Genomic DNA, 27,372 nt, shown 5'->3' on the forward strand with positions numbered 1-27,372 from the left:
GTTTGACTATGGGAGAAAATGTCCCACCAATTTTTCAACATCCTCATGATACTCATTATCTTGAGGTTAAATTCATATTGTTTTTGTTTATTCTTTACTCATTTCTCAACTCATTCTTTAATCATTGCAGTTTTCTCAGGGAAGGTCATTTCCATCCTTCTTGTCTGGCTCCCTTTAACTTTCAAGTAAAATAATCCAGGTCTATTCAACATTAAAGTAGTGCACAATTGGGTTCCTGCTCAGAGTTATGCTCTGCATCCTCCTCCCATCTCCCACCTATAGAGACAAAACCAAAGATGAGATTCGTGATCTTTTTATAGCAGGACACAAGAGAAATGGGTCTGCTGGCAAAATCTATGTAGAGGGTGCAGAGTGAGCACCTCCCTGTGAGTCATAGGAGTTAGAGATTATTTAGCCCAGGGGAACTCATACTCCACTGTATACAGAAAGTACAAGAAAAGCTTGTTCAAGTGTAGATTCCTGGACCTCGCACCCGAGACATTGTGTTTTGTTAAGTCTGGAACTGGGCTTAGAATTCTACAGTTAAAAAAATAGATATACCCAAGTAGATTCAGTTGCGTGTTCATTCATAGTTAATTAATTTGACATATATTTTTGAGCAATAAATATGTCTTGGGTATCTTTATAGGGTACAGGAATACCCTCAAGAATATGGCAATGAATAAGAGAGAAAATAATGAACACTACCACGGGACTTATATTCTTCTGTGGGTCTATGGATAAAACTATCTTGTAAATAAGATAATAAACTTTTAAACAGTGACAGTGGTAGAAGAGAACAAAAATAGCACAATAGCAAAAATGTAGCAGAGTGTGTGCTATTTGAGCAAAGGGGATTAGGGACAGTTCTCCTTAGGATGCTGTATTTGAACTAAGGCCTTAATGATGAAAAGAAGCGCGCCCGCTTGTGTGTGTTTGTGTATACATATCTAAGTCACAGGATGTAAAGCCAGTTCAAAGGCCCTTAGGTAGGAAGAAGCTTGGTGATCTTAGATAATAGAAAGCAGGTCGGTGAGCTAGAGCATGGTTTCTCAACAGAAGAGCTATTGATATTTTGAGCTAAATAATTGTTTATTCTTAACAACTTTCTTGTGCACTGTGGGATTTTAATGGCATCCCTGGATTCTACCCACTAGATACTAGTTATACCCACTCAGTTGTGGACAACTGGAAATGTCTTCAGCCACTGTCAAATGCCTCCCATGGAACAAAATTACCCTAAATTGGAAAACCACTAAGGTGAAGCTAGTGGAAGATGGAGAGTGGTAGGAGAAGGGGTGATGAGGTAAAGTAGGTAAATCACTAAGGGCCACAATAATCCCTGGACCTTATTCCAAGAGACACCAAACACCAATGAAGGGCTTTAATTGGGGGTTAAAGGATTGATATGATCTGATTTATGTTTTGAAAAGGGCACTCTGTTGACTGGCTGAGAATAGAGGAAGTAGAAAGGAGAAGTTGGGACTACTCAAGTAGTTCAGCAAAAAGATGATGGGATTGAAATAGTAGATAGCAACAAAGATGGTGAGAAGACCTTGGATTTAGGAAGTGTATTGGAAGGAGCCTTGGCATGACTTTGAGTGAGCAGTAGACCAGACTTGAAGGGACAATGTTCTTGATCCTTGCTATACAAAATGGAATCTATGGACCAGCTACATGGTCTTCACCTGTAAATGTAGATGCCCCATTCCATGGCCCTACCCCAGGCATGCCAAACAGAATCTCTGTGTTAATAAGATCCCCTATGTCATTACTATGTAGGTAAAAGTTTGAGAAATCAGCTCTAGGATAGCTTCTCATTTTATTTATGTATAAAAACAAGATATGCTTTAAGATAAAGAATGGTCTGTCCAAGGTCACAGAGAGAACCGGGGGCCATCAAAACTGGAAACCCAATTTTCCTGTCACCCTGCTTGGTTCCAGGTCCCCTCTAGCAGCCTGCTTGGTAGAATATGTATCTCCTGTTAGTGTCCTTCCTTAGCCAGAAATTTAAAGTTTGTTTCTTAATTCTCACAGGACAAGAATAGTCACCTTTCAAAAAATAAAATATTGAAATTCCTCTAGGGAAGAATGAAAGACCTATGGTATCAACTTAAAGCAAAGAAGTGTTTAAAAACCAATTACCAAGCTGTGTCACTGCTGTTCACAGAGCTGGCATCTTTTCCCCGCTCAGAGAGCTAACACTGCAAATACAAAACAAATCCCTTGAAAAGTGATGCCAGCATTAGGTGTGGGCAATGCTGATGAGGCTTTGAGATTGGCCTCTGCTCAGAGAGTTGTGCAGCTGCATATTCAGTGACAAGGATATTCTGGATCACAAGCAGAAGGATTTGCAACTTGAATCTTATTTTTTTTTCCTTTCATGTAAAGAGAGGTTTTGGAATCCCGAATATCCGTCTGTGTTCCCCTTGTCTTTATCATCTTCCTCTCTGGCTAGCCCAGACTTGCCACTTTCTCATCCAGCAGGAAAAGGGACCATTTGTCAAATTCTCTTCTGCTCAAAACCTAAATCACATAATAGCTACTGTCCTTTTTGGCAGCTTGTGCAGAGCTAATATGCTGTGCTTATCCCAATATGTGGGCCCCATCATATCATAAATTAGAGAGCCTGCTTTGGAGGATGAGCTGGAGGGGAAAGCAGGATAAGAAAAGTGATTCAAATTCAATAGGCTGCCTTTCATTTGACAAGAAACCGATCTCTATCTCTAAGCCTCAGGAGTGTGAGGGCAGCCATGCTTCCTTCAGGTCTGGGAGTGATTTTGTGAACCCCTTCTGCCAAGGAGAGTTTCCCAATTTCCTGGAGTTAGTGGGTTTATAAAGGACAGATAAGCCAACAGCTGTAGGAGCACAGTGGCTGTGGGACAGCGGGTGTGGCCACAGGCTCACATGGGAAGGACAAAGCTGAGCGCCTTTTTAGAGCTGAATGTGAAACTGCTCTTCTCTGCAGGGGCTTGGTCCCCAAAGCACACAGCTTCCATCATGGCACAGCTGTCATCTGCCATTAGCAGGTTCCTGACAGGGACATGTGAAGTTTTCCAGTGTTTCTCCCAGTAATGCAGGGGTGTGTGTGTGTGTGTGTGTGTGTGTGTGTGTGTGTGTACTGGGAAGAGACATCAACAAAGAAGAAGAAAGATTTAAACAGTATAGAGGGACAAGAGCAGGAATTGAGCCAGATTTTTCATTTTGTTATTAGGGAGCTTGGATAAGTCATTTTATGCCTCTAATCTTCATTTTTTTCTTTACCCAGGGAGAAGAACAGCTACCTATAATTTAATTTCCCGGCCCCATGCTAGGGCACATTGTGGATGCCACCTCACTTAATCTTCATAATAACCTGATGAGACAGTAGCTGTTCTTACGGTTTTTTGCAGGTAAAGAAACTGAGGTTTAGGGAGATTAGGTATATTTCCTCCACAGCCCCCAGATGGTGGTGGTCAAGCCAGGATCCACCCAGGCTGTGTGATAGGGAGTCACCATGCATCAGCACTGTGCCTCCTTAAATATAATGCTCCTCACCCTGTGACTGCACGGTCAGCTGAGCTCGGGTGGGAAGCACGATGTATGTTGAGTGCTGTACCAATGTTAGCTACTGCTATTTAAAGAATTCGACATTAACTTATTTGTTCAAGCTGCAAAAATTGTCGTATTCTACAAAGTATAGTTAGTTATGACATTGAGAAGGGGAGTGAGAAGAGTAGCTATTGGCTCTTCCCTATAGTAACTTCCCTTTTATGAAGTGCTGGGAAGAAAAGTAATATATCCTGTACAGTAGGTTCATAGCACCAGAAAGCAAGGGCATCCCACATGCTCACCAAATGAGGCTAAGACTGAATCATTGCTTCCCTCACCTCTTTTCCAGCAGAGATTACTGGCTGTGAGGTCTAATATCAGCATTTTAAACATTGTACTTAATAGTAGCTGTGAGATCTTTTATTTCTCATTCTATCACTTTCTAGGAAATTTCAAGGTAAAAATCTGAAATGAGTAAATTTTAATCCTGGAACAGTTATGCAGTGTCCCCCAAGTTATAGTTCAATACCTCCTGACTGGAGGTATTGAACCTCCAACCTTGGTGTATTGAGACAATACTCCATCAAACTCTGCTACCCAGTCAGGACCCTTGTCCACCTTTTAGGAGCTGCCTATATTTCTTTGCTTGTGGCCCCTTCTCTAGCTCCCTTAACAATAACTTTTATCACAATCTTCTCTATTTTCTTTGGCTTAAATTTTTTAGAAGCAATAACCCCTTTCCATATACGATGGGTAGGATGATCCTGAAATGAAAATTATGGAAGTTTCATAATATTGAAGGAAGCAAGTTCATATAGAACCTCTACTAATATTTGACCACAGGGTCAAATTCAAAAACAAAGGGGCAGAGCTGGCAATTGCCCGCTGCACCATGTGTGTCCCACTGACACTATTCCCCAAAGACAATTGTTGCTTAGACTTCTGTTTCTTAAAACTTTGACTTAAAGATGAAAACATCTGGGAGTAGGAGCTTAAAAGGAAAGAAGAAACTGATGGAGAATATTTTCCTGGTGCCAGACAGTAGAGAGCACAGGGGAGATCAGGAAGGAGAAATGAGGAGGCAGAAAGCCAGGCTGAAAGAAACTTCGGGTGCCGCCTGACAGGCCTTTTGAATGTGCAGGTTTGGCCGCCTGCCCAGCAGCACCATCTACCCTACATCCCTCTGTGCCTTGAAAGAGGAACAGGAAAGAATCCCTTGGAGCAAAAACCTCTCAGTCCACCCAAAGAATAAAGTTACAGGAGACACGCCAAGGGGCAGTGGAGGTTACAGCTGTATGGGCAAAATGTGCAGACGAGAAGAAAGTCCACACAGGTTGAGCCAGACTTGTGTTCTGCTATCCAGCTATGGACAAATGTCCTCTCTGCTAACCTTTTGCCCTAAACTCATGTTGGTTCCTTGCCTCTGAATTAATTGGTATTTCTTTTTTATCACAAATTTGAGTATTTCATAAGCCTTGTCATTTGAAAAACCATTAGATTTTAAATAGGACACCTGACAGATCTATTTTAAGCAACATTTGAAGCAACAAGATCCATTACTTCCCTGTGTTCAGGCTCAGTTAAGACACAGAAAAACTCCTTTAGAGCAAAGCACTGGGGCAAAGAAAAGATGAAAGTGTATCATTGTTAGCTGTTATTTATTTTACTTTGTGTTTGTTTTGTCTTTCTTCTTTTTGTATGGGCACGGGCATTTGTGGGTTGGTGCTTTGCACATAGACATCACCCTTTTTTTTCCGTTAGAAATTTTAATGGAACAATAGTAATAGCAACTATGTTTCCTAAGAGCTTAACAGGCCAGGAAGAGCCTCATGAACATTATCTCTTTAATTCCCACAACAATAATGAGGAAGTCATATCATCTCCCCATTTTTAGGTCATTATATGGCTAAAGAAAGTAGTTTTGCTACAGTCATAGTTAGCAAATCATATATAAAACTCAAACCCAAGTCAGCTACTTCCTAATTTTAACCTCTCAGCAACAATGCTTATTTGCTTTATGTTTTTTCTGTAAAGATATTTTCTTTATAGGTAAGCTCAGAGAATTTTGAAGTATATAAAATTTCTTCTCAGATTACTTAATAAATAATAAAGGCAAGATCTAATTACATTTGATTCGAATATGGCAGTACTTAGAGCTTCCCAAGTCTGCCTTTCAAAAGTCATTTGGGTTTGTTCCACTCAAATTTTATTACTCTCTATTTTTCCCTGCAAAGCAGACTATAGTGAGTTGAATAGTGGTCCCCCAAAAAGGTATGTCTAAGTCCTAACACCCCAGAAGCAGTGAATAAAACCTTATCTTGAAAAGGACCTTTGCAGAGGTATTTAATTGAAGGATCTCGAGATGAGATCATTCCAGATTTAGGGTGGAACCTAAATCCAATGACTGGAGTCCTTATTTGGTAAAGAAAAAAGAGATTTGAGACCCCCCCACAGAGAAACAGGAGAAAAGGCCCTGTGAGGGACCAGGCAGAGACTGGAGTTAAGCAGCCACGAGCCAAGAAACCCCTGGAGCCACCAGGTGGAGATGGAGGAGATGAGGAGGAGTTCCACCCTAGACCCCATGGAGCGGGTGCAGCCTTGCTGACACCCTGATTTTGGAGTTCCGGCCTGCAGAACAATGAGAAAACACATTTCTATTGTTTTAAGCCACATGTTATGACAATTTGCTGTAGCAGCCCTAGAAAACTAACATAATACCTAGATGTATTTTAATTGTACAGATATCAAGAAAGTTTGACAAACATTACTGAAACAAACTGTGTGATTTGTGACTATAACTGGGTCTCAGAAATGCAGCTTTGTGCCTTAATTTGTTTCTAATACAAATGAATAAATCACAAGGTAATGAAACATTTATTTTTTAAAAACCTAAAAGGTCCAATAATATCAACTTCATACAAATAATGCAAACAAGTCTGTATATAATATATAAATGTATATATGATATATAAGCAAATGTATACATAGCTATATACATTTACATATACATATACATATACATATGATCTTCATATTACTTGTTGTATGTTTGACTGATTTCTTATGAAAGGCCAATAAGGAGAAAAATTCATACAGAAACTACTAATGTTTGATAGATTTTCTGTCTCTGATTAAAGCCAGGATGCCCCTGGGCAATGATCTCAGGCCCAGTTCTTAATTCACAAGTGGTTGTTTATAGAGCTCTGGGTTTGGGTTGGTAATGAATTTTGAAAATTCATGGAATCATTCATGGATGATTGGCTGGTAGCTCTTATAAAAATTAGCAGTCACAAATGCCAAATGCCATGATTTGCATGGAGCAGGCACTCTGTCATTTACAACAGTAGTTGATACTAATGAAGTTGTCCCTAGTGATGGTAGTAGTGGTAATAGTAATGGCATATGTGGTGAGTAAACACCTGAAGAATGATTTTTGTTGTCCAACCCTCATGGAACTCTCTTATATAAGAAGAAAGGGAATCAGCTCCTTATCTTGATATTTCAGTGGATACTGAATCTATTTGATAGGTTCAGTGGATAAGAATCTATTAGAACCAGAAAAAGTACCATCTGAAGAAATTGAGATCCAAACTAAATGTTCTGGATCTACCAAAACTCTTAGCCTATCTCTGTAAGGAGACTCTATTTAGGATGAAGCAAGGTACAGTGCTTACAGGCTGGCCGTGGTAGCAGCCCTTCATACCTCCGAGTCCCTTATGTATCATGATAGAATAAGGTTATGGATTACTGCTGCTGCCAGGCACTTCCTTGGCAGAACCACAAGAAACAGACCTTTACATTCTTAAAGACTTAGCAACATTGCGTACCAGCCTCAGCAGGCCTTCTGATACACTCTGACACCAGAGCTGAGTCAGCCTGCTGTGGAGACTTTAGCATGCTTATGTGTCCCTGGGGAATTATCTCTTGGAGCAACAATCAGTAACAGAACTTTCAAGGGTAGAATGTTACAGCTACACACACATATATAAAACAAATTATTCTTTCAGCCGGGCCTGGGTATGTTATAGGAATAACAGAATGAAAGAATGAGACATGTTTTGGGTCTCCTACTGGAGAAGGTACCTGGGCTTTCCTCTACTGACAGGACATTCAGACCCTGAGAGGGGAGCAAGCTGTAGAGTGGTTGCTCTTCCCATTTGGTCTCTGGACTATGGCTGCCTATCCTGACTTTAAAAGAGGAGTGAACTGCAAGATATATCCAATCGTAAAGAAATGTGAGAACAGAGCCACTGCAAGTCTGTGACCGGGGAACTCAGAAAAAGACAGATGAGCTAGGAATCAAGGTGGCCAGCATCTTGACAGCAGATACCATAATGCTGGGGACTGAGTTGTGCCCCTCTTCCCTCCAAATTCGTATGTTCAAGCCATGACTCCCAATGTGTTATTGGTATCTGGAGACAGGCCTTTGGGAAGTTATTAGGTTTAGATGAGGTCATGAGGATGCGACCCTCATGGTGGGACTAATGCCTTAATAAGAAGAAACACCGGAGAGTTTGCTTGCTTTCCCTCTGTGTGTGCAGGCAAAGAAGAGGTTTGGTGAGTACACAGTGAGATGCTGGCCATCTACAAGCCGGGAAGAAAGCTCTCACCAGAACGTGACCAGGCTGAATTCTTGTTATGGACTTCTAGCATCCAGAATTGTGAGAAAATGAATGTCTTCTGTTTAAGCCCCCCATCTACAGTATTTTGATATGACAGCTAAGCTGATATGTTAGCCAAACTGACTAATACACTATAGTGACATTTTAGAAAGTAAGTGGGCTTATTTAATTATTATTAAATATGTGGGCTTATAGAAGTCATTACAGGTACAGCCAGAATAGTTATCACGACTAATTGCTTTGCTAAAATATAAAAGATGTCTACCTCTTCTTTCTTCAAGGAACAAGGGGGGTCCATTTATCTTTCCCCAGATGGCTCCTAAATTAAGCTATCAAAATTTCAGAGTTATCCAAAGAATTGTCCACTTTTGTGTCCACAGCAAATGACCATTGCCTATGGGCAGCCAAGTTCTCAGTATCACGTGTTATATTTGGAATGACTTTTGTTTTAAGGTAAACTTCTAGAATTTATATTTTGTTGCAATTTGAAGCAATTTTGCCTTAGCTTTATTTATTTGGGGGAGGGGTGTAAGAATTTTTCAAAATGCAAAACGTTTCCTCGATCGCCTTATGAAGACTAACATTCGGTAGCCATATTCCCATCTGCCTTTCAAATCCCTCATTCCCTGAGCTGTATCTGTCTTTCCATAGTCAGAATAACACAGAACTTCAGCGATCAGGCCAAGAAAAAAAATTTAAAAAGAAAGTAATGTCATGTAGAGACTGACTGACATTCAGTTTTTATTACTAGAATACCTTAAAGAATTAGATCTGATTTGCAATGATATTTGCAAAGTGAATTATTATTAAAGTCTATTTTCTTTTTTTTCCCTTTACCAGATTTGAACACTTCAGTCAACAGGGGACAAATTTAACACTCATGTGATTTTACAGAGCCTTCTGGGCTTTTGAATTGTTGACCAGCTTGAGAAAGACACCTGATTTGATTCATAAAATGAAGGTAGGTGGTGACACATAAAAGAAATGGCAAGGCAGTTTTTGCGAAGGAGTATACTTTCACAAATGTTTAAGTGACATGGGGGATTTTAATTGGCATGCCTTTTGTGGGCAGTGTGACCCAATTTGCGTTACCTATTGAGGTTTCACTGTTTTATTAGAATTAATTGCAGCCTTGGTCTACTGGGAGACTTGAAACTGAATATGCTTAGAAAAGGATAAGGATTTCAGAAATGTTTGCACATTTTAAGTAATATGTTAGCCTCAAACATTATTAGACTGTAGATAGAAAAAGATGAGGTAGACATTTCTGTGAAGTTGTTATTTCTAAATCTCTTCATCTAAAGTCAAAGTCTAAGCATAGAAATGTGATAGTGCATTTATATATCAAATAGTTTTACACACACACACACACACACACACACACACACACACACACACTCCAGGTCAGTAACAATTCTCTATTGATTTATTATTACACGCAGAAAGAATGCCTAGTGCTCCTATATTTGTGCTTGATGAAAGTAGCACACAATTCTCTCTCAAAAAGATGTGTTTTCTTTACTGCAGGGGTTCTTTAAGTTTCATGTACATCAGAATTACCTTCAGGGCTTATTAAAGTACAAATCATTCAGCCTAGAGTTTCTGATTCATGTAAATTTGATGGGGGGGTCCAATAATTTGCATTTCTAACAAGTTCATAAGTGATTGCTGGTTGGGGACCACAATCTGAGAACCATTGCTTTGTTACTCATTTTTGTCAAATGGAATGTTTTATACTCTTGCAGTCAGTCTTTTCTACTATCAAACCAAAATGACTATTGTAATTTAAATATATATTTTGCATTGCACAATATAAGATAGTATAATGACAGATAGCACCTGAATGATCGCTTATCATTAATAAGTAATTTTACACGCATTATCTCACTTAAGAGAACACAGGAATCCTGGTAGGTAAGCAAGTATTACATTAATATTTTACATATGGAAAGCTGAGAGCTAAGTGACTGACCTGAAACCCCAAAGAAAGTAAATGGTGGAGATCAGACTCGAACCCAGGCTCTCTGCCTCTAAATGTCCTATTCTTTCTACCAAGTTACTCCTCCTGTTAATCCCTTACATTTATAGAGAGCTTCATGCTTTTCATATTCATTATCTTATTTGATCCCTCAAAGCAGCAGTGTGAGACAGAAAGGGTACATGCTATTGTCTACATTTTTGCAGATAAAGCCGTTATAAAAGATGATGGGAAAAGTAGCTACTGTCATTCAGATGTATTTCTTCACACACGAGGCTGAATTTTCCTGAAATATTTAGCAGCAACATCTGATGTAGATAAAGTTAGATGCTCTCTTTTCCAAGCAATAAATAGTCAATGGCACAGTATTTTAACCCAACCCCGCCACATTTAAAAAAAAATTCTTGGTAGGAATGCACTTGGAAGGAAGAGAGGTGGGGATGGCATTTGGGGTTACTAGTTGGTAGAAAAGTGGGAAAAGTTTTTATACTTAAAATTAGAAAGAACAGCTTTATCTGCATGCAAAGTCTCTTTACCTCTAGTCCAGGGCTTTTCAAAGTTTAGAGTGCATATAAACAATCTTGGCAATCCTGACTAAATATAAATTCTGATTCAGTGCGGGTCTACAGTGAGCTCATATTCTGCATTTTAAAGTTCCAAAGTGATGCCAGTTCTGTTGATCATGGCCCAACCATGATAGGCAAGGGTCAACCTCACTTATTAAATCAGTAATTATTTGCATTATTCTCTGAATCATCTCTGAATCTCTATGGTGGAACAGGGAAACTAAAATATAAAATAAGAAATGTAACAACATTTGCTGAACACTGTGTACTTGGTGGGACTTACCTACGTGCTCTCTGTAGTAGACTATTCATACATCCCAGTATCTTCCAACCTACTTTAATGTCAAGATCCAGAATGACACTTAAAATGTGGTCCATGGACTCACAGCACTAATATTACCTGGATGCTTATTAGAAAGGCAGAATTTCAGGATCCATCTCAGACCTAGTACATCAAAATTTGTATTTTAACAAGATTCTTCAGATGACTTTCCAGCATGATAAAGTTGAAAATCACTCCTTTAAAGCTTTTGGCTCTCCTGTGCTTATGTAGTCATCATCCTGCTCACAGGGCTGGTCATCTGACTCACTGGGAGGCTTTACTCTTACAGAATCCTATGATTCACCAAAAGGGATGATTTAAGTGTGGGGTGAGCTAGGAAATATGTACTGTTTAAAAAAAAACAACTTCTATCTCTAGGTAATTCTGGTGATTGGCCAGATTTGATTATATAATAGTGCAGAAGACAATCATGCCACAGGTGGCCACACCCAGGTGGAATGGTTTATAGTGATCCACAGGAGGTATTATAAAATGTATGGATCTGTAACAGGTTTCTTTCTTGCAAAGGAGGTTCCCTGACTCGTCCTGTGAACTGTTCTCTACTACCAAAGCCACAGTGGGCCAGAACTTCGGGCACCCAACCCTACCCCCCACATCCTGCCCCATCTATAGCACGGGTTCATTGGAGTGATAGTGCTGAAAGCTTTGATGCCACACATTAACAAAACAAAAACTCCCGGATACAGAAATCTGCAGTAAACATTTCAATGTCTTAGTGAAAGAAAATACCCTATATATTTGAGATGTGTATTATTCAATCAAGCAAAACTATAGTTTATGAAGATTCTGTTCTGAAGGTCTAAACTATAAGCAGGTTCTAACAGAGTCTGACATTTATTTAGAATATGTAATGCATTCTATAAATATTTACTGAGTATTTACTCTTAACTAGGCATTATAATGGAACTAAGGACTTGCAGGTGCCTGCTTTTATGAGGAAAATAGTAAAAAAGTAAACAAATGTTTAAGACAATTGCTGAGTGTGATAATGGCTGAGAGGGAGAATAGCTGCTGATAATAAACCAATGTTAAAGAGAATCTCAGAGGATCTGAGAGAAGAATGTGAGGATTTCAGAGCATTCTCTGCAGCCTAGTGGATGATGTGGGTCAGGGAGAAGTGAATTGGCAGGTCAGGACAGCATAAGGAGAGCAGGGTTGGAACAGGACCTACACAGAGAAATGTACTGAAATGCCAAAGCCTTCTCAGAAAGAATTTAATTAAACTATTGCTTGAATGGCTTTAGTTCTATAATTCTATTGTATCATTTGTAGTTTGCTTTAATTACTTATCAATATGCATTTAGTTTATACTTGCTGATGTTATTTCCCAACAGTTATTTTTAATAAAAACTTTAATTGAACAACCGAATTGATTGATTGGCCTATTACACATATGATTTATACATATGATCAGGGTATAGTTTCTTCAGTTTTATAGAGCTTACAATCTATAGATTGCACATCATTAAAATGAAATTTTATTAGTTTTATATACGGCTTCCTGGAGAAAGTGTCAACTTAAAGGTCTGGCAAGAGAAAGTTATACTGGCAAAATGGTGACACATAAAGGACAAGAAATCATATTTCAAGAAGAAAACCAGGATGTGGAAAAAAACTCAAAAACAAATGGACAAGGCATATTTTTGTAATATAATTACTGTAATCTATACACAACACAAAATTGACTGGTTAGGGGTTTAGGAATGTGAAGTTGAATGAAGGGCTTTAGTGCTCAGTAGTTGGAACTATATCCCAAAGGCATCGATTGAGGAGTTGGGAAATTAAATAGAGAAATCAACTTCACCATTTTAATATTTAGAAATAGCATTTTTGTAGTAGGGGGAATATCTAGTAGCAAAGGGTCCAACTGAGTAACAGTTGACATGCAGGTGAGAGAAAATGTGGGATTACTTACGTTGTGACAGTGACAATGTTGGGAAGGAGAATGAGTTGGTAGCTACTAAGGAGGTAGAATCAAGATATTGTGTCAAAGGAATCACTCCTGGAGAAAAGTAAGAAAAGAGTCTAGTCTCACTCCCAATTTTCTAGCTTAGACAAATTTTATCTTCTTCTCTGAGTATCTTTTGGAACTTATCCTCTGGTCCCTTTGATACAGGGTGTAGCCAGGGGGGCCCCCAAAAAAAGATTTGTAATGGTGTCCAGAATTCAAAGTGTATAGGAATATTGGAGAGACATATAAGATGTCCTCACACTTCCCCCCAGGGGGAAGAAACGAATGGAGCAGGGCCATTGAGAACTGTTTTGCATAGCAATAGTTTTGCAGCTAACCTCTGGAATGATTATTTAACATATCTATAACCTTTAACTGGTTTCATAAATATGTTAAATAGCTGTGGCCAAGTTTGGAGCCAGGGAGAAGGTAGTAGCAGGGACTCAGGATGAAACTAGGGGCTGCACTACTGAGTGAGGGGGCCTGTGTGAGAGCTTGGAAAAGACTGGCTCCGAGACATGAAGGGTCCCCACTTGGCCAGATGAAGGGAGAGCCACGTGGTTTCAGCAGAGTGAGGACCCCACTGGGTGAGGTGAAAGAGGGAGCCACGTGGTTTTGGCAGAGTGCGGACCCCCTCTTTCCCAGGCCAAAGGGAAGAACCACGCAGCTTTGCCAGAATGGAGATCCCTGCAGCCAGGTGAAGAAGAAAGCCACATGCTTTTGGTGGAGTGCGGACTCCTGCAGCTTTGGTAGAAGAGGCCCACGCGGCTTTGGGGTGCCTCGTTTGCCCGCGTGGCCTGAAAAGCAAGAGAGACTTTGACTGGAACTGGGTACAAAGGACTCTTGCCAGTGGACCATGAGAGGGTACCACAGTACTTTGGATTAACTAGAGAGCCCGCACAGTGACACAGCTGACGGTGCCAGCGGCCTGAAACACAGACGCGTGCTCTTTTCCTGATTTACGGTACCTGGAGTTGGGACAGTGGGAGAAGGGAGCGCTGTGTGGGTGTAGGTGTACAACCTAAAGGACTTTGATATTTTAGTGGCGGCATTAGGCTTGAATAGCATTAAATAAACATTTTGTTTCCTTTTCACAAATCTCTGGCATTGAGAGATGTCTTTCTAATTGGTGGTGGACAGAAGAGCCCAGTAGATATTAGTATTTTGTTTTTTGGGGAGGGGCCCCTGTTGTATAGCAGTTTCGGGCATCCCTAGGTGGGCCAAATATTGTATTGCTTCTCCCTTGGACCTCTTGTTCAGTAACACCTTTGCTTCCAACTATCCTCAGTTAATGAATTGATTCCTGGGGGATAGGAATGCCCTTCTTACCAAGAAACTAAGTGATATATTCTCTGACATCTCATGACAGTTCCTAGAATAGCCCAATCTGACATCCACAGTTAGGATTCCAGAGTTAACTGTAGGTGGTCCATAAGAATTAGATAACCTATCCTGACGTTTTTTTGTATATATGAGCCATATCAAATATGCTGTAAGTTCAATGTCCCCTCTTCTACAGTGGTTTGTTTGGCTCTCAAGTAAATCAGCTTATACTTATCTTAATGAATTGCATGGGTTAACATTTGCCCATTTCAAATTTCATAATCACTTTGACTTTTTAATATGCTTCTCCAAAAACCTATATTTAATTTTTAATTTTTTTTATTGTGTAGCCCTGTAGGAGACCATTCTGCATGGCATGGGCCCAGCCCCCAGTGGCAAACATTTACTGCAAAGTAACTTCCTAAAAACCACACTAAACCTTTCAAGGACCAGTGTAACTGGTTCCACCACTTTTGCCCTTTTCATTTGCAAATATCCCTCTTCCGTGATGTGATTAGTGGCATTGGCTCCTGTGTTTTCTGTCAGTGTAACCACCAAAAACAACCTGTACATAGTAAATGAGGACGATCATGTAATGTGCTGGGAGAAATCCCCAAAAGGCTTGTCATGGCAGAGACCACAGCTTTTGCTCCCCTCGAGAGGAAAGCCATGCTGTCCCTTTTCCTTCACCGACTCAGTAGTCCCTGTGAATGTCTCATTTCATCCATAATGACACAGACACTGTGGGCTGGTGTCTGCATCACAGCCCCACTGTTGTTGTTCAATGGCTTAATCATGAACATTGCAGGTCATTTTTTTTTGTGTGTCATAGTACATTCATTGTCTGAAACTCCAAATTTGTAAATAATAATAATGTGTTTTAATTTACAACCTATAGGTTCTACATACCTACAGCTAACAGTTATTTGTGGTTACATAGCCAGACTCAGTGCAAAATGTCACCTAAGAGAAGCATGGACACATGAATAAGCTATACTAGAAAATCTCTCCCTAACAAGAAATAGTTGTTCTGCTCCATTGAAAAAGGAACACCTCCAGTGAGTATGTTGAGATGTAATACAATATAATACATACATAATAAAACTTATCTTGATAAGAACATTATAAAAATCTCCCTGGTTTTTGTGTTCAAATGGAGGATAGACCTGAATAAAGGTGGAATTGAGGTTGTTTTCAATCAAATCACTGGCATTCCTCCAAATTATCATTATAGCTGAGGTATGGATAAGTATGATTAAAATAACTAATAAAATAAGAGTGTTAATAATATCTAATACTGTACTAAGGAAATTGCTTACATATTCTCTTTTAAGTCTAATAATAACTTTTTTTGTTTTTGGTCATCTATATATATTTTTTGAAATATATTTTATTGACTATGTTAATACAGTTGTCTCAGTTTCCCCCCCTTTATTCCCCTCCACTCTGCACCCTCCCTCCTACCTGCAATCTCCCCTCTTAGTTCATGTCCAGGGGTTGTACATATAAGTTCTTTGGCTTCTACAACTCTTTTGCTATTCTTTTGCTACCCCTGTCTCTTTTGTACCTACCATTTATGCTTCTTATTCCCTGTACCTTTTCCCCATTCTTCCCTCTCCCCCTCCCTGCCAATAACCCTCCATGTGATCTCCATTTCTGTAATTCTGTTCCTGTTCTACTGTTTGCTTAGTTTTTTTTTAGGTTTGGTTGTTGTTAGTTGTGTTTGTTATCATTTCACTGTTCATATATTTGATCATCTTCTTTTTCCTAGATAAATCTCTTTAACTTTTCATATAATGGCTTGGTGATGATGTACTCCTTTAACTTTACCTTGTCTGGGAAGCATTTTATCTGCCCTTCCATTCTAAAAGATAGCTTTGCTGGATAGAGAAATCTGGATGTAGGTCCTTGCCTTTCATGACTTGGAATACTTCTTTCCAGCCTCTTCTTGCCTGCAAGCTTTCTTTTGAGAGTCTTATGGGAACTCCTTTGTAGGTAACTGTCCCCTTTTCTCTTGCTGATTTTAAGATTCTCACCTTCTCTTTCATCTTGGGTAATGTAATTATGGTGTGCTTTGGTGTGTGCTTCCTTGAGCCCAACTTTTTTGTGATTCTCTGAGCTTCCTGGACTTCCTGGAAGTTCATTTCCTTTTCCAGATCAGGGAAGTTCTCCTTCCTTATTTTTTCAAATAAGTTTTCAATTTCTTGCTCTTCCTCTTCTCCTTTGGCAACCCTATGATTCAGATGTTGGAATGTTTAAAGTTGTCCCAGAGGTTCCTAAGCATCTCCTCTTTTCTTTGAATTCTTGTTTCTTCATTCTGTTCTGACTAAATGCTTATTTCTTCTTTCTGGTCCAAACTGTTGATCTGAGTCAACAGTTTCCTTCTTGTCACTGTTGGTTCCCTGTACATTTTCCTTTATTTCATTTTTCATAGCCGTCACTTTTCCCTCTATTTTGCCACCATACTCAACCATCTATGAGCATCCCATTTGCTGGTGTTTTCAACTCTGCATCAGATAGGTTGGCTATTTCTTCATTGCTTAGTTGTATTTTTTTCTATAGATTTGATCTTTGGGCCAAAGAATCCCAGATTCTTTCCTTTGGGCGTTTTGTGTGTGTGTGTGTGTGTGTGTGTGTGTGTGTCCAAGTGCCCATTCCACAGTAAGGGGTGGAACCTTAGGTATTCACCAGGGTGGGGTGACCCATGGTGCTGCATTGTGGCACTATATGTTGGGGAGGGGTTTGAGAGGGAACAATGTCACTTGCTCAGCTCTCTGCTGGCTTCAGTACTTACTCCAATACCCACAAGCAATTTGGGCCCTTCTAGGGCTGATTCCTGGGTGGGTGCATTTGTGCACGTTCTAGGACCGCATGGGTCTCTCCAACAAACTCTCCTGTGAAGCTGGAAGTTTCTTCCACTTTTGCAACCCCCACAGGTTATTACTGTCAGATGTTTTGAGGCTTTATTTCCCTGTGCTGGAACCCTGGGTTGTGCAGTCTGTCTTGCTCTCCTGTTTTTCCTCCCAGTTTATCTGCATGCAAATGTGGGACCTCCTGGTCTGCCAACCTCTGTCTCCCCAGCCCATGTCTTCTGGCTGCTGCCTTGCCTTGCACACTCTCTGTCCCAGCTGCCCATCTCTGCCCCTCTTATTAGTCTGGATGAATGTTTCTTTAACTCCTCAGTTGTTGGACTTCCATACAGTTCAATTTTCTAGCAGTTCTGGTTGGTTTTTGCTTTAAAATTTGTCCTTCTTTGGTGTGCGAGGAGGCAAAGAGTGATGGAGGCATCTACCTATGCCTCCATCTTGGCTGTAAGTCTCATGATAACTTTTGATAAAGATTCTATGTCTAAGCCTATTTTAAATATGAGAAAATACATACTATTTGAAAAAATGACAACAATATCTGAAGTGGTAATGATGAGAGATGTGGATTCTTATGTTATATTAGATAATGTACAAAGTTTGTGATTAAGCTATTCCCCCTCCCCCATCCAAGCTTCCAAAGAGTCTTAGAGTGCTTGAGTCCAAGCCAGTCATTCAAGGACCCATTCAGGGTGATTCATTTCCCTTCAGAAAGAGTAGTCTGGGGATTCGATGTGAGATGTGATTAGGGTGATAATGAAGTCCAGCAGTTCAGAATGGCCAGTGCATCTGGTTATGGAGATCCTTCCATGGTTTGAAGGTTGATAATGCTAATTATTATGAAACCTGTCTAGGAGTTTTAAGGTTTGGATACTACTAATCATGTGGTTAAATTTTATAGTCTTCATTTTCTAAGTTACCCATTTGTTTTAGTGATACATTTACTGAAAAGGATTTGTGTTGACTTGTTTAGGCTATTTTGAAATCATCTATGTGAGAAAAGAATATTTTCTTACCTAAATTTAATATATTCATATGCACAAATAACTATATGCTTGTTATTCTAGGAAAATATATATACTGACATATACAGCATTCTATATTTAAAACCAGCATATAAGTAAGGTACTAAAAATACATAGTGAGATTTTTCTTTTTAAAAATTATTTTATTGTTATTTATCTATTTTTTGCTCTTTGAAAAGAAAAAAAACAGGAGTATTAAAAAGTAAAAAATATATGTGCTAGAAATAGATTTAAACATTAACAAAGGTGGCATAGTTAACCACTAACATTATGGTTTCACATAAAGATGCTCCCTGGATTCTCAAATGCATTATTATATAAGCCTAGGATACTCTTCCTTCCTCTGTTTTCTTGGTCAGGTTTGTTCATCCCTGAGTTCTCAGCAAAAGTTTCCCTCAGGGGAGATTTGTTGGCCTTGCAGATTTTACTATATGGCCCTGTTTTATGGTTTTATTGAATGCTATAATTTTCCTTTATACTATATAAATCCAATTAAGTGGTTATTCATGCAATTATTAGTTTAATGCTCTGCTTTCTTGCTGAACTATAATCTCCATTTGTTCAAAGACCACGTCTATCTTGTTCTTCACTTTGTCCTTTTACAGAGTAAGCATTCTATAAATACTTCTTACTCAGAGAACAAATTATGAGATGGTGATCAAGGTCAATCGGAAGATAATTCTACATTGGTGGATGACATATTGAAAAATAATATACAAGTAAGACAATGAAAAAAGCAGATATTTCTGCTGTTTACAAAGAATATGGAATATTCACAATAAAAATACAAGAAATGAAAGCAATGAATAGAACAGGTTGAACCATTAATCTCATTTAAATTGTCACCATATGGTTAAGAGACTTTACCTGCAAAGTGCTCAGGTTTGATTCCTTCACATCTGTATACTACCAAGATTGATTCAGAGAACCTTCTGGAAGGTCTATACAGGAAAAATCTCAGAGAAAGAATTTCCTGAGAAAACTGTACATCACATATTCTCTGTGTGAAGTCTGAAGTCATACTAATTCTATAATGCTAACTAAAAAGAGTAGATGATAGTTACCTATAACATGTATAACATGTAATCCTCGGATTCAACTTAAGTAAATTAGTTTATTTTAACATTATATATTTCTCCTAAGCCCATGAGAGCAGAGTTTAGGCTGGAAATAATAATAATCATGTGAGTTATAAAATTAGAAGACAGATGGGGTTATAGCATTAATGGAGTTTAAAAGTACCATCAGGCAAAGATTCAGACTTGGAAATGGATTACAAGAAAATGTCTGACTAAGTGATTAAAACCCAACATCCAATGAGACATGGGATTTCAGACTCTCCAGAGTCCTCTTGGCTCCTCCTAGAACATTTTTTTCTGCACACCCTATCAAAGTACAAAATATTTCTTAAGATTTCTATACTTCGTATCAGTGTTAAGTCTGGTTTCCAGGTTGGTCAAGAGACTTGTATAGCACTTACTAAGTTGTTCTCAGTCTAATTGGCTAAAATCATCCATGTGCTTTTTTTTCAGATACAAAAAGCTACTGAGGTTGTAAAAACCTGTACAGAAATGAAATGCATAAAAACTTTCTGTAACCCTGAGCAATCTTGACACCACATGAGGCACACTTGAGAAAGGGACTTCCTCTGGATTGTGAGAAGAAAGATTTAGAAACAAAGTGAAATGAAGATGGGAGTACCACGGCTCACAGAAGGGAGATCAAACACTCCACAGAAAATACATGTTACGGTGCAATTGCCCTCTGGGAGCTACAGGATTATGAAAGTCTAACTTAATTAACAAAGAAAATAGGTCACATTTAACAACCATATATGCAATACATCATTTTTGACTATATAGAATGTCTGAAGAAGAGAGAAACATTAAAAAATCAGAAATACAGGAAAGACAGCCACAGAATGCATCAATCTCTCTCCTCTTTCTAAATCAGTCACATGATTTGATTTTATATATATGAAAGATTTACCATTCTTCTAATTTCCATCTTAAATTTTTTTTGCACTATACTTGAAAAGAAATATGAGATGCTCAAAGAAAGAAAAACAAAATGACCAAATCTAAAATTAAAAAAAAAACTAAATTAAGAGGCAATACATATTTATCTCATAAAAATAAAGCTTTCAGTGTCTTCCCTTTTTCTTCCCATGTCATCATGTGACAGGTAATCAGGTACTTGTGAACCCTACATGAAATCTTCCCCCTTTAAGAGCTTGATGTCTCTGTGGGTTTGAGCTAATTAATTACAGGTACATTTCCTCTGCAAGGCAGTTACACTCTGTATTGTTGAAGGCACAATTAATAATTGAACAAAGCTAGCTGGATTTTTTTTTTCTCACATGGCCATGGATTGTAAGTAACTTTGTTGCCACACAGGGAACACAGCATATTCTTTGGGTGTCTCCAAGAAAGGTTTTTGCATGATAGGCTAAAGAAGATTATCCCATTTTCAAATTTTGAAAAAAGTAAAAGAAGAAACCCACAAAAAAAACAAAAGTGATAATAAAAATAAGAAATCCTAGTTTCCTTTATAGAACAGTAAAGGCAAATTCTCTTTTCTGTCACCAGGAATACGATTACGATCAGATAGGTAGTTATTTAGGTCAGATGTGAAAGAGATGAAAAGCAGGCTTGGAAATTAATACCCATTGTAAGGGAGAATTGGAGTTTGTCCTTGAGTCTGTGACTGCAGCAGGGAGCCAGTTTTGCATGTGCAAGAATAGAATTTGACCCACAGAGAGGGTCTAGATAGAGGATTATAGAAGAACACAGTTGTTTCCCTTGAGATGTCCGTAGGAACTTAATGGATGATCTCCGATGCCCTATGGGGTCAAAGATGAGTACAGAAAATCCTTGTCCTTTGCTCCAAGACTTAGTCTTGAACAGCAGTCTGTAAACTGTACTGTAAAAGGCCAGATAGAAAATATTTTAGGCTTTGAGGGCTAAGCCACCTTTGCTGCAACTATTCAACTCTACTGTTTTAGAGTAAAAGCAGTCAGATAATACATAAATGAACAAGCTTGGCTGTGTTTCAGTAAAACTTTATTTATGGGCACTGATATTTGAATATCATATATTTTTTGCATGACAAACATAGGGTTCTTCTTTAGATTTGTTTCCTACCATTTAAAAACCATTTTCAGACTGTCAGAAAGTGGAGCGGGCTGACTCTGGTCCAGAGACTGTAGTCTGCTGACCCCTGGCCTGCCTATTGGGAAACCCTATGAAGACACCTGTTTTTCTAGTTGATTTTGAGAGTTCCTTGAATGTATGTAAATGCTGCCTTTAATTTCAAATATCTGGCCTGATCTTTGGCCTTTGTTAACTTGAAACATCATGGATAACCAGATCAAATTTTCATTATCATTAATGAGTTTACTAGAGTTATCCATAAATATCTAAACTTGTACACCAAGCCTGAGAAGGCCTTAAAACTGGTTGTAGTTATTATTCTGAATTCAAGGAGTAAAAAGGAATATATTTTTAACTTCAGGTCACCAGTAGTATTTTTGCCTGAGGGAAAAAACATTTACTAAGCAATAGTGCACCAAAAGAAGTATAAAATATTTTTATTAATGCAGTTCATTCCTTCATTATAAATTGGATATAATCTATCTTCCTTCTTCTCTACGATTTTTAACAAAAAGTAAGATATTATAAATAGCATATTTCACATACACATTTAAGTTAATTATAGAAGGTGAGGCTAATTATATCTATAGAATAGATATAAAAATAGATTTTTATATCTATTTTTATAGATATAAAAATAATGGTAAGGAAACAAGAAGACTGCAAAGATTTGATGTCATAAAAATCTCTAAATTTTTCTTAAATTCCATGTTGTTGGCATGTAATTTATATATGATTTTCTATATTCTTTTAAATATGGGCCACAAATTTGGCTCTACATTTGGTATTATTCAATACAATGAAGAACTCATGACCATCTGTAAACATTCACTGGGTTCATTTGTAAGATAAACAAACAATTGCTTAGGAAAAAGGACAGGAGAAATAATAGAAAGAGGAATTTTCTCAAAGGGTCTTTAAAAAGGAAACTATGCAATAAAATTAACAATCTTTCAAAAACATTACAATAAATGCAATGATTTTAGAGAACTTTTATAACATCTTTAAATATGGGCCAATAGTTTTATACCAATTGTCATTCAGTAAAAGCAATTCTTATCGGGACAGGGGTAGGTGGTACGATATTGGGTTTAATATAATTCCATCCAAGTAGACTGTGTTCTGGTGGTTTAATTTAATCCAGTGAAAAAGTATCTGAGGTATATGATACCCAGAGGTTCACACTTCAGGTTATTTTCCATGAGTACTTTTTCCCATGTGAGGTATAAAATAGGTCTGAGAGGAAATGAGCTTGATCTCAGAAACAGTGCCTCATTTATTGTTTTTATGCCTTTTAAATAAATAAATGACAAGTTGCATGTATTAATAGCACGGATGGCCTTTGAGTAACATTTTCTCAAGAAAGCAGAAGGCTCTAATAAGAATAGCTGTTTAAATAAAAGACAGTTCCATAGATTGATCAAAACTTCACTTGATAAGTTAATTTGATGTCTATCAAAATGGAGGCCAATATTCCCACAACACAAAATAAATTTTTTGTTTAACAACACTGTAACCAAATACTACCCTGGTCTTTTGGAAAAATCTCAGGATAGCTTCTATTGTATGTCTAGCTTTGTACAACAAATATCAAGGTGCTCATTCTAAAATGAAAATTATAAATTAAATCTCTAGATACTTATATAAAGAAACTTTATATAATGTTTAAAGCAGATATAAGTCAGTTAAAAGTTGGGGACTATCTACTAAAAGAAATGATAATTTATAAGACTAACTGATCATACTTCCTCTTTCCAGAAAAATTAAACTGAAGGCTCCATTCTACAGACTGTGTATTTGTAAAGGCATGGCTTTTCATATAAGTAAACATGATTTGTAGAGTAGAGGGATATGAGTGCAGTTAATCCTTGATAATTTGGTAAGATATTTCAATGAAGTTAAAAAAGCAGCAGCGCCTCAGAACCCAGTTATGGTGATGGTGGTGGGAAAGAGCAGAAGACATACCTAGAAAAAGTTTTTCTGACTTGTACTAAATTAGCACCAGCAGATAGGGACCCATGATAAACTCCTGCACTTATGCCCCTCCACTGAGCCAGATTGACAAAGACAAGACATTATATGTCACAATTTTGTATTGTTCATGAAAAGTTTCTTTCATAAGGTGCTGAATGTTACTAAACTATAGTTCAAAGCAAAGCCAAATAAAAAATGCACAAAGTATATAAATTTAATCCATACAAAACATTGTCCCAAGAGAATCAAGTACCAAACTGGCATACATTTTAGACATAATATGAAGTCATTTAAGGCTTCTATATTTGTTGCCTTGGGAAATTGTTCTACTGTAAATAAAATTGTATACACACACATACATACACACACACACCATGGTCATAGACTTCATAGAGAAGGCCAAGGAAGACCCTAATTAACTTCCATGTCACAATTCTATTCATTTAAAATAACAGGATCCATGCTTGCCTTTAAGATCTTAAATAGTGTGTGGCATTTTGAAGACTGGAGTGTTGCTTACCAGTTGGTGTGAGGTGTCTCCAAGTGATAACAGGTTCAGGACGGCCATTGGCCATGCAGACCAGGGTCACGTTGCTGCCCTCATTCACAGTGACATCCGAGGAAATGTTGGAGATCTTTGGTGGCACTGTAAGGAGAAAAGCAAATCAAAAGTGTAACTATATCAATGAAAACAGTCTTGCAGCACTGGTCCATGCAACCAGAAGTGGCAAATGTGAGCTAAGTGCTCTTATAACTTAAAATCTCTGTGTCTTGGAGTTAAGAAGCCAGGGTACTTTAGGCCCTCCTTAGAGACTTAGTGAGCATATAAAAATCATGAGTCTAACTATAAGGTGAGACTCTTCTCACTATGGATAAGTGCTATAGGAAGTACACAGAGTAGTATAATAAAAATGTGTAAGCTCCTTTCTTATTAGAATGACCTTTTTTGATATTACATATCATGGACACTTATGCATATAAGAATAAATTTTTCTTACTGTCACCTACATTTATTTTCTTATGTATATAAAATTAATATAATCTAATCTCTCCTTCAAATGTCAGGAAAAAGTGTGATTTAGCATGAGATTGCATAGTTGTGTTATTAAGAGGTAGTAAAATCTGGTTACTTACAATCTAGTCACATGAGGAAACCATCAGTTAATCACTAAAATAGAAAGTCTCTAAATATAATCCTGGTGTGTGGCAGGCCAGATAATATACCTTAGAGCTTAAAAGTTGAATGAATAAGGCCTATGTCACAGATAGGTAGACATTACAAAACATACCATTATTCCTAGTAAATATCATCACCATTTACTATTAAAATTTTTGTAATAGCTAATTTTAATTATTTATGATCATAAGAGCCTATATATAGTGCTTTGCAAATATTATCTAAGTAACTCCTTATAATAAGGAAATAATATCCTATGAGGATTTTATTTATAGGTGGGAAACTGAGGTCTAGAGGAGACTAGGGGAGAAGCAGAAAATTGATTTGACGCTAGGCAGACTCCAGGGCCCATGCTCTTAAGTACTACTTAAATGAAACTTCATCTCCACCGTCCAGGCTACCAGATGGCTGAAAATGATGGGAATTACTTTTTGGTGATGTGAGAAATGAGTCCCTAAGGGCTAGCAGTACTGCCTGCCGTCTGACTCCCTTCATTAGCGTTCAGGGCTGCCACATTAGAGCTCGCATTGGTAGGCTCAAGTGGAAAGTGAATTACTCACAAATTTCATCACAGAGGTTATGCACTGATTACAAATACTGGGGTTTATGGTTTGACTGTGATTTCCCTTTTTATATTCTTAGTTGCTTATGCTGTCCCTGAGAAGGTGTGTGTTGAGGGAAAGGAGAGGGTATGAGAGCCTGAAGGAGTTCAAGAATCTTACTTTTTCTGACTCTTCCTGCCCATTAGGAGCTCTATGTGGTGACAAATAAAACAGGAACATCTTCTGCTTGTAGAGACAGCTGCCTGACAAATACGAGTGTATAATCCCCACAGATCCCTGTTAGGAGACGTTGATGGTACTTGGCAGTTGACCAGATCAGAGTGTGTCAAAGAGGAAGTAGAAAGAGAACTATCATTATTTTAAGGCTTCTCTCAAAAGGACATCTTATATGATCTCTGGGTAGAAACCAGTGATTCCAAACAAACCCACTGACAGAAATAGAATGTAATTTCTATTTATAGATTATTTATTTCCCCTTTTATTTATTTGGGTTAAGGGTTGCTTTCTTATATACATACATTGCCTTGTAATATATACTTCCAGACTTTTACAATGTGAACCTGAGAAGTTATACCCATTTTATAGAAAATAATAGGAGGCACAAAGAGGAAAAATGGCTTATCAAGGGTGATCCCATCAAGAATTATAGATAGATTTACAACTCAGAGATGGACTTACAACTGTTTTGTTATTGTTTAATATTTGCAGCTTCTAATTCCCAACTGAATAAGCCAAGTTTCTGAACATCTCCAAAATGCTAAAATAAAATACAAATCTATGATGAAACAAGATTTAGTCATCCTAGGTACCTTCCTTAACAATATAAAACCTGTAACAGGAATCTATATAGTAATGATAAGAGCTCACATTAGTCAAGTTGTAGTTAATTCTGAATTGCAAGGGACACAGTAAAAAGAAAATAAAAATGCATTCTTATACTAAACAAAATAAGTGGAGTTGGGTGAGGGGAGGCTCTATATCCCTAGTATAAAAACATTCAAATTTATAAAACAGAAAAATCTGCAGTGGTTGATCTCTCGCACAGTTATTATCTGTGATACAGTTTACTCATATAATCCCTCTTCTACGAGAGGAATATGCACCAAGGACTTTAATTTACATGGAATGCAAAGTGAGTCACTTGCTCAATGGTACATAGACAAGTAGTCATATAATTGGGTATAAATTTTATAATAACTGGCTGCAGCCTATGTTTTGGCCACCAAACAACATTGTTTCTTCTAATTAAGGACAATATACTCTGGTCCTGGATCTCAGATACCAACAGATAACAAAAAGTGTTTTTTTGTTGAGTAGTTAGAAATCTAATCATGTTGCCATTGTATCACATTTTTCTCTGGCTCACTATCAACAGGTTTGACTCCATTATTTATCTTCCTACTTTATAGTACTTTATACAAACTTCTTCCCATCAATATTTATAAATAATGTAGTTCTTTTGCCCTAGGAAATATCCCTCTGCAAATCCCATGTTGCCCTTCTACTAACTTTCAACCTTTCTCTTTCTAAACTTATTGAAGGAATTGTACATTAACACATCTCATCTCCCATTCACACTTCAACCTTCAGTGCAACCTGGATTTCCTCATTTACCTCCAAGGAAACTGCTCTTGGGAAGCTCACCAATTTATTTGGAATCATGTTATTTCTACATCCAATGATCAATATTTGTTATTATCCTATTTTTCTCTGAGGTATATGACTTTGTTGACCATAACCTCTTTTTAAAATTATTTTCTTGTCTTAGTCTGTAGGTCACTGAATTCAACTGCTTTTGCACTTAGTCCTCTGACCAGCTTTCCCAGTTTAACTCTTGGGCTTATCTTGTGCTGTTCCTTAAATATTTGTATTCCTGAGGGCTTGATACTCTATTCTTTCTTTACGTCCTTCACTGTGAGTGATCTCATCCGATCTCTAGCTTCAGAACTATAACCCATGTTATTGATGACTCCCAAATCAGTATTTGCATCCAGTTTTTCTCATGACCTTTATACCTAGTTTTCTTTTTCTTTTTTAGATTTTATTTATTTATCTTTAGAGGGAAGGGAAGGAGAGAGGGAGAGAAATATCAATGTATGGTTGCCTCTCTTGAGTCCCCTGCTGGGAACTGGCCTGCAACCCAGGCATGTGCCCTGACTGGGAATCGAACCACAATCATGTGGTTCACAGGCCCATGCTCAATCCACTGAGCTACACCAGCCAGAGCTCCTAGTTTTCTATTTAAGTACTGTACATCTCCAACAAATGCCTCATAGATGCCCAAGATTCAGCATGCTCATCAT

General features: G+C 37.9%; 1 protein-coding gene across 2 annotated transcripts in view; it reads right to left on the reverse strand.

Moving 5' to 3' along the window:
• LSAMP (limbic system associated membrane protein) overlaps nt 1–27,372 on the reverse strand; it is a 637,805-nt gene that overhangs the window by 211,146 nt on the left and 399,287 nt on the right. For both annotated transcript variants that reach the window (XM_053663164.1, XM_053663163.1), the window contains exon 3: nt 23,850–23,975. In XM_053663164.1, the coding sequence (XP_053519139.1) occupies nt 23,850–23,975 (126 nt within the window). The remainder of the gene's footprint in view (nt 1–23,849; nt 23,976–27,372) is intronic.

The sequence above is a fragment of the Artibeus jamaicensis genome, unplaced genomic scaffold, assembly GCF_021234435.1.
Source record: "Artibeus jamaicensis isolate MK-2021 breed Jamaican fruit bat unplaced genomic scaffold, CSHL_Jam_final contig_3126, whole genome shotgun sequence".
In the NCBI taxonomy this organism is placed as follows: domain Eukaryota; kingdom Metazoa; phylum Chordata; class Mammalia; order Chiroptera; family Phyllostomidae; genus Artibeus; species Artibeus jamaicensis.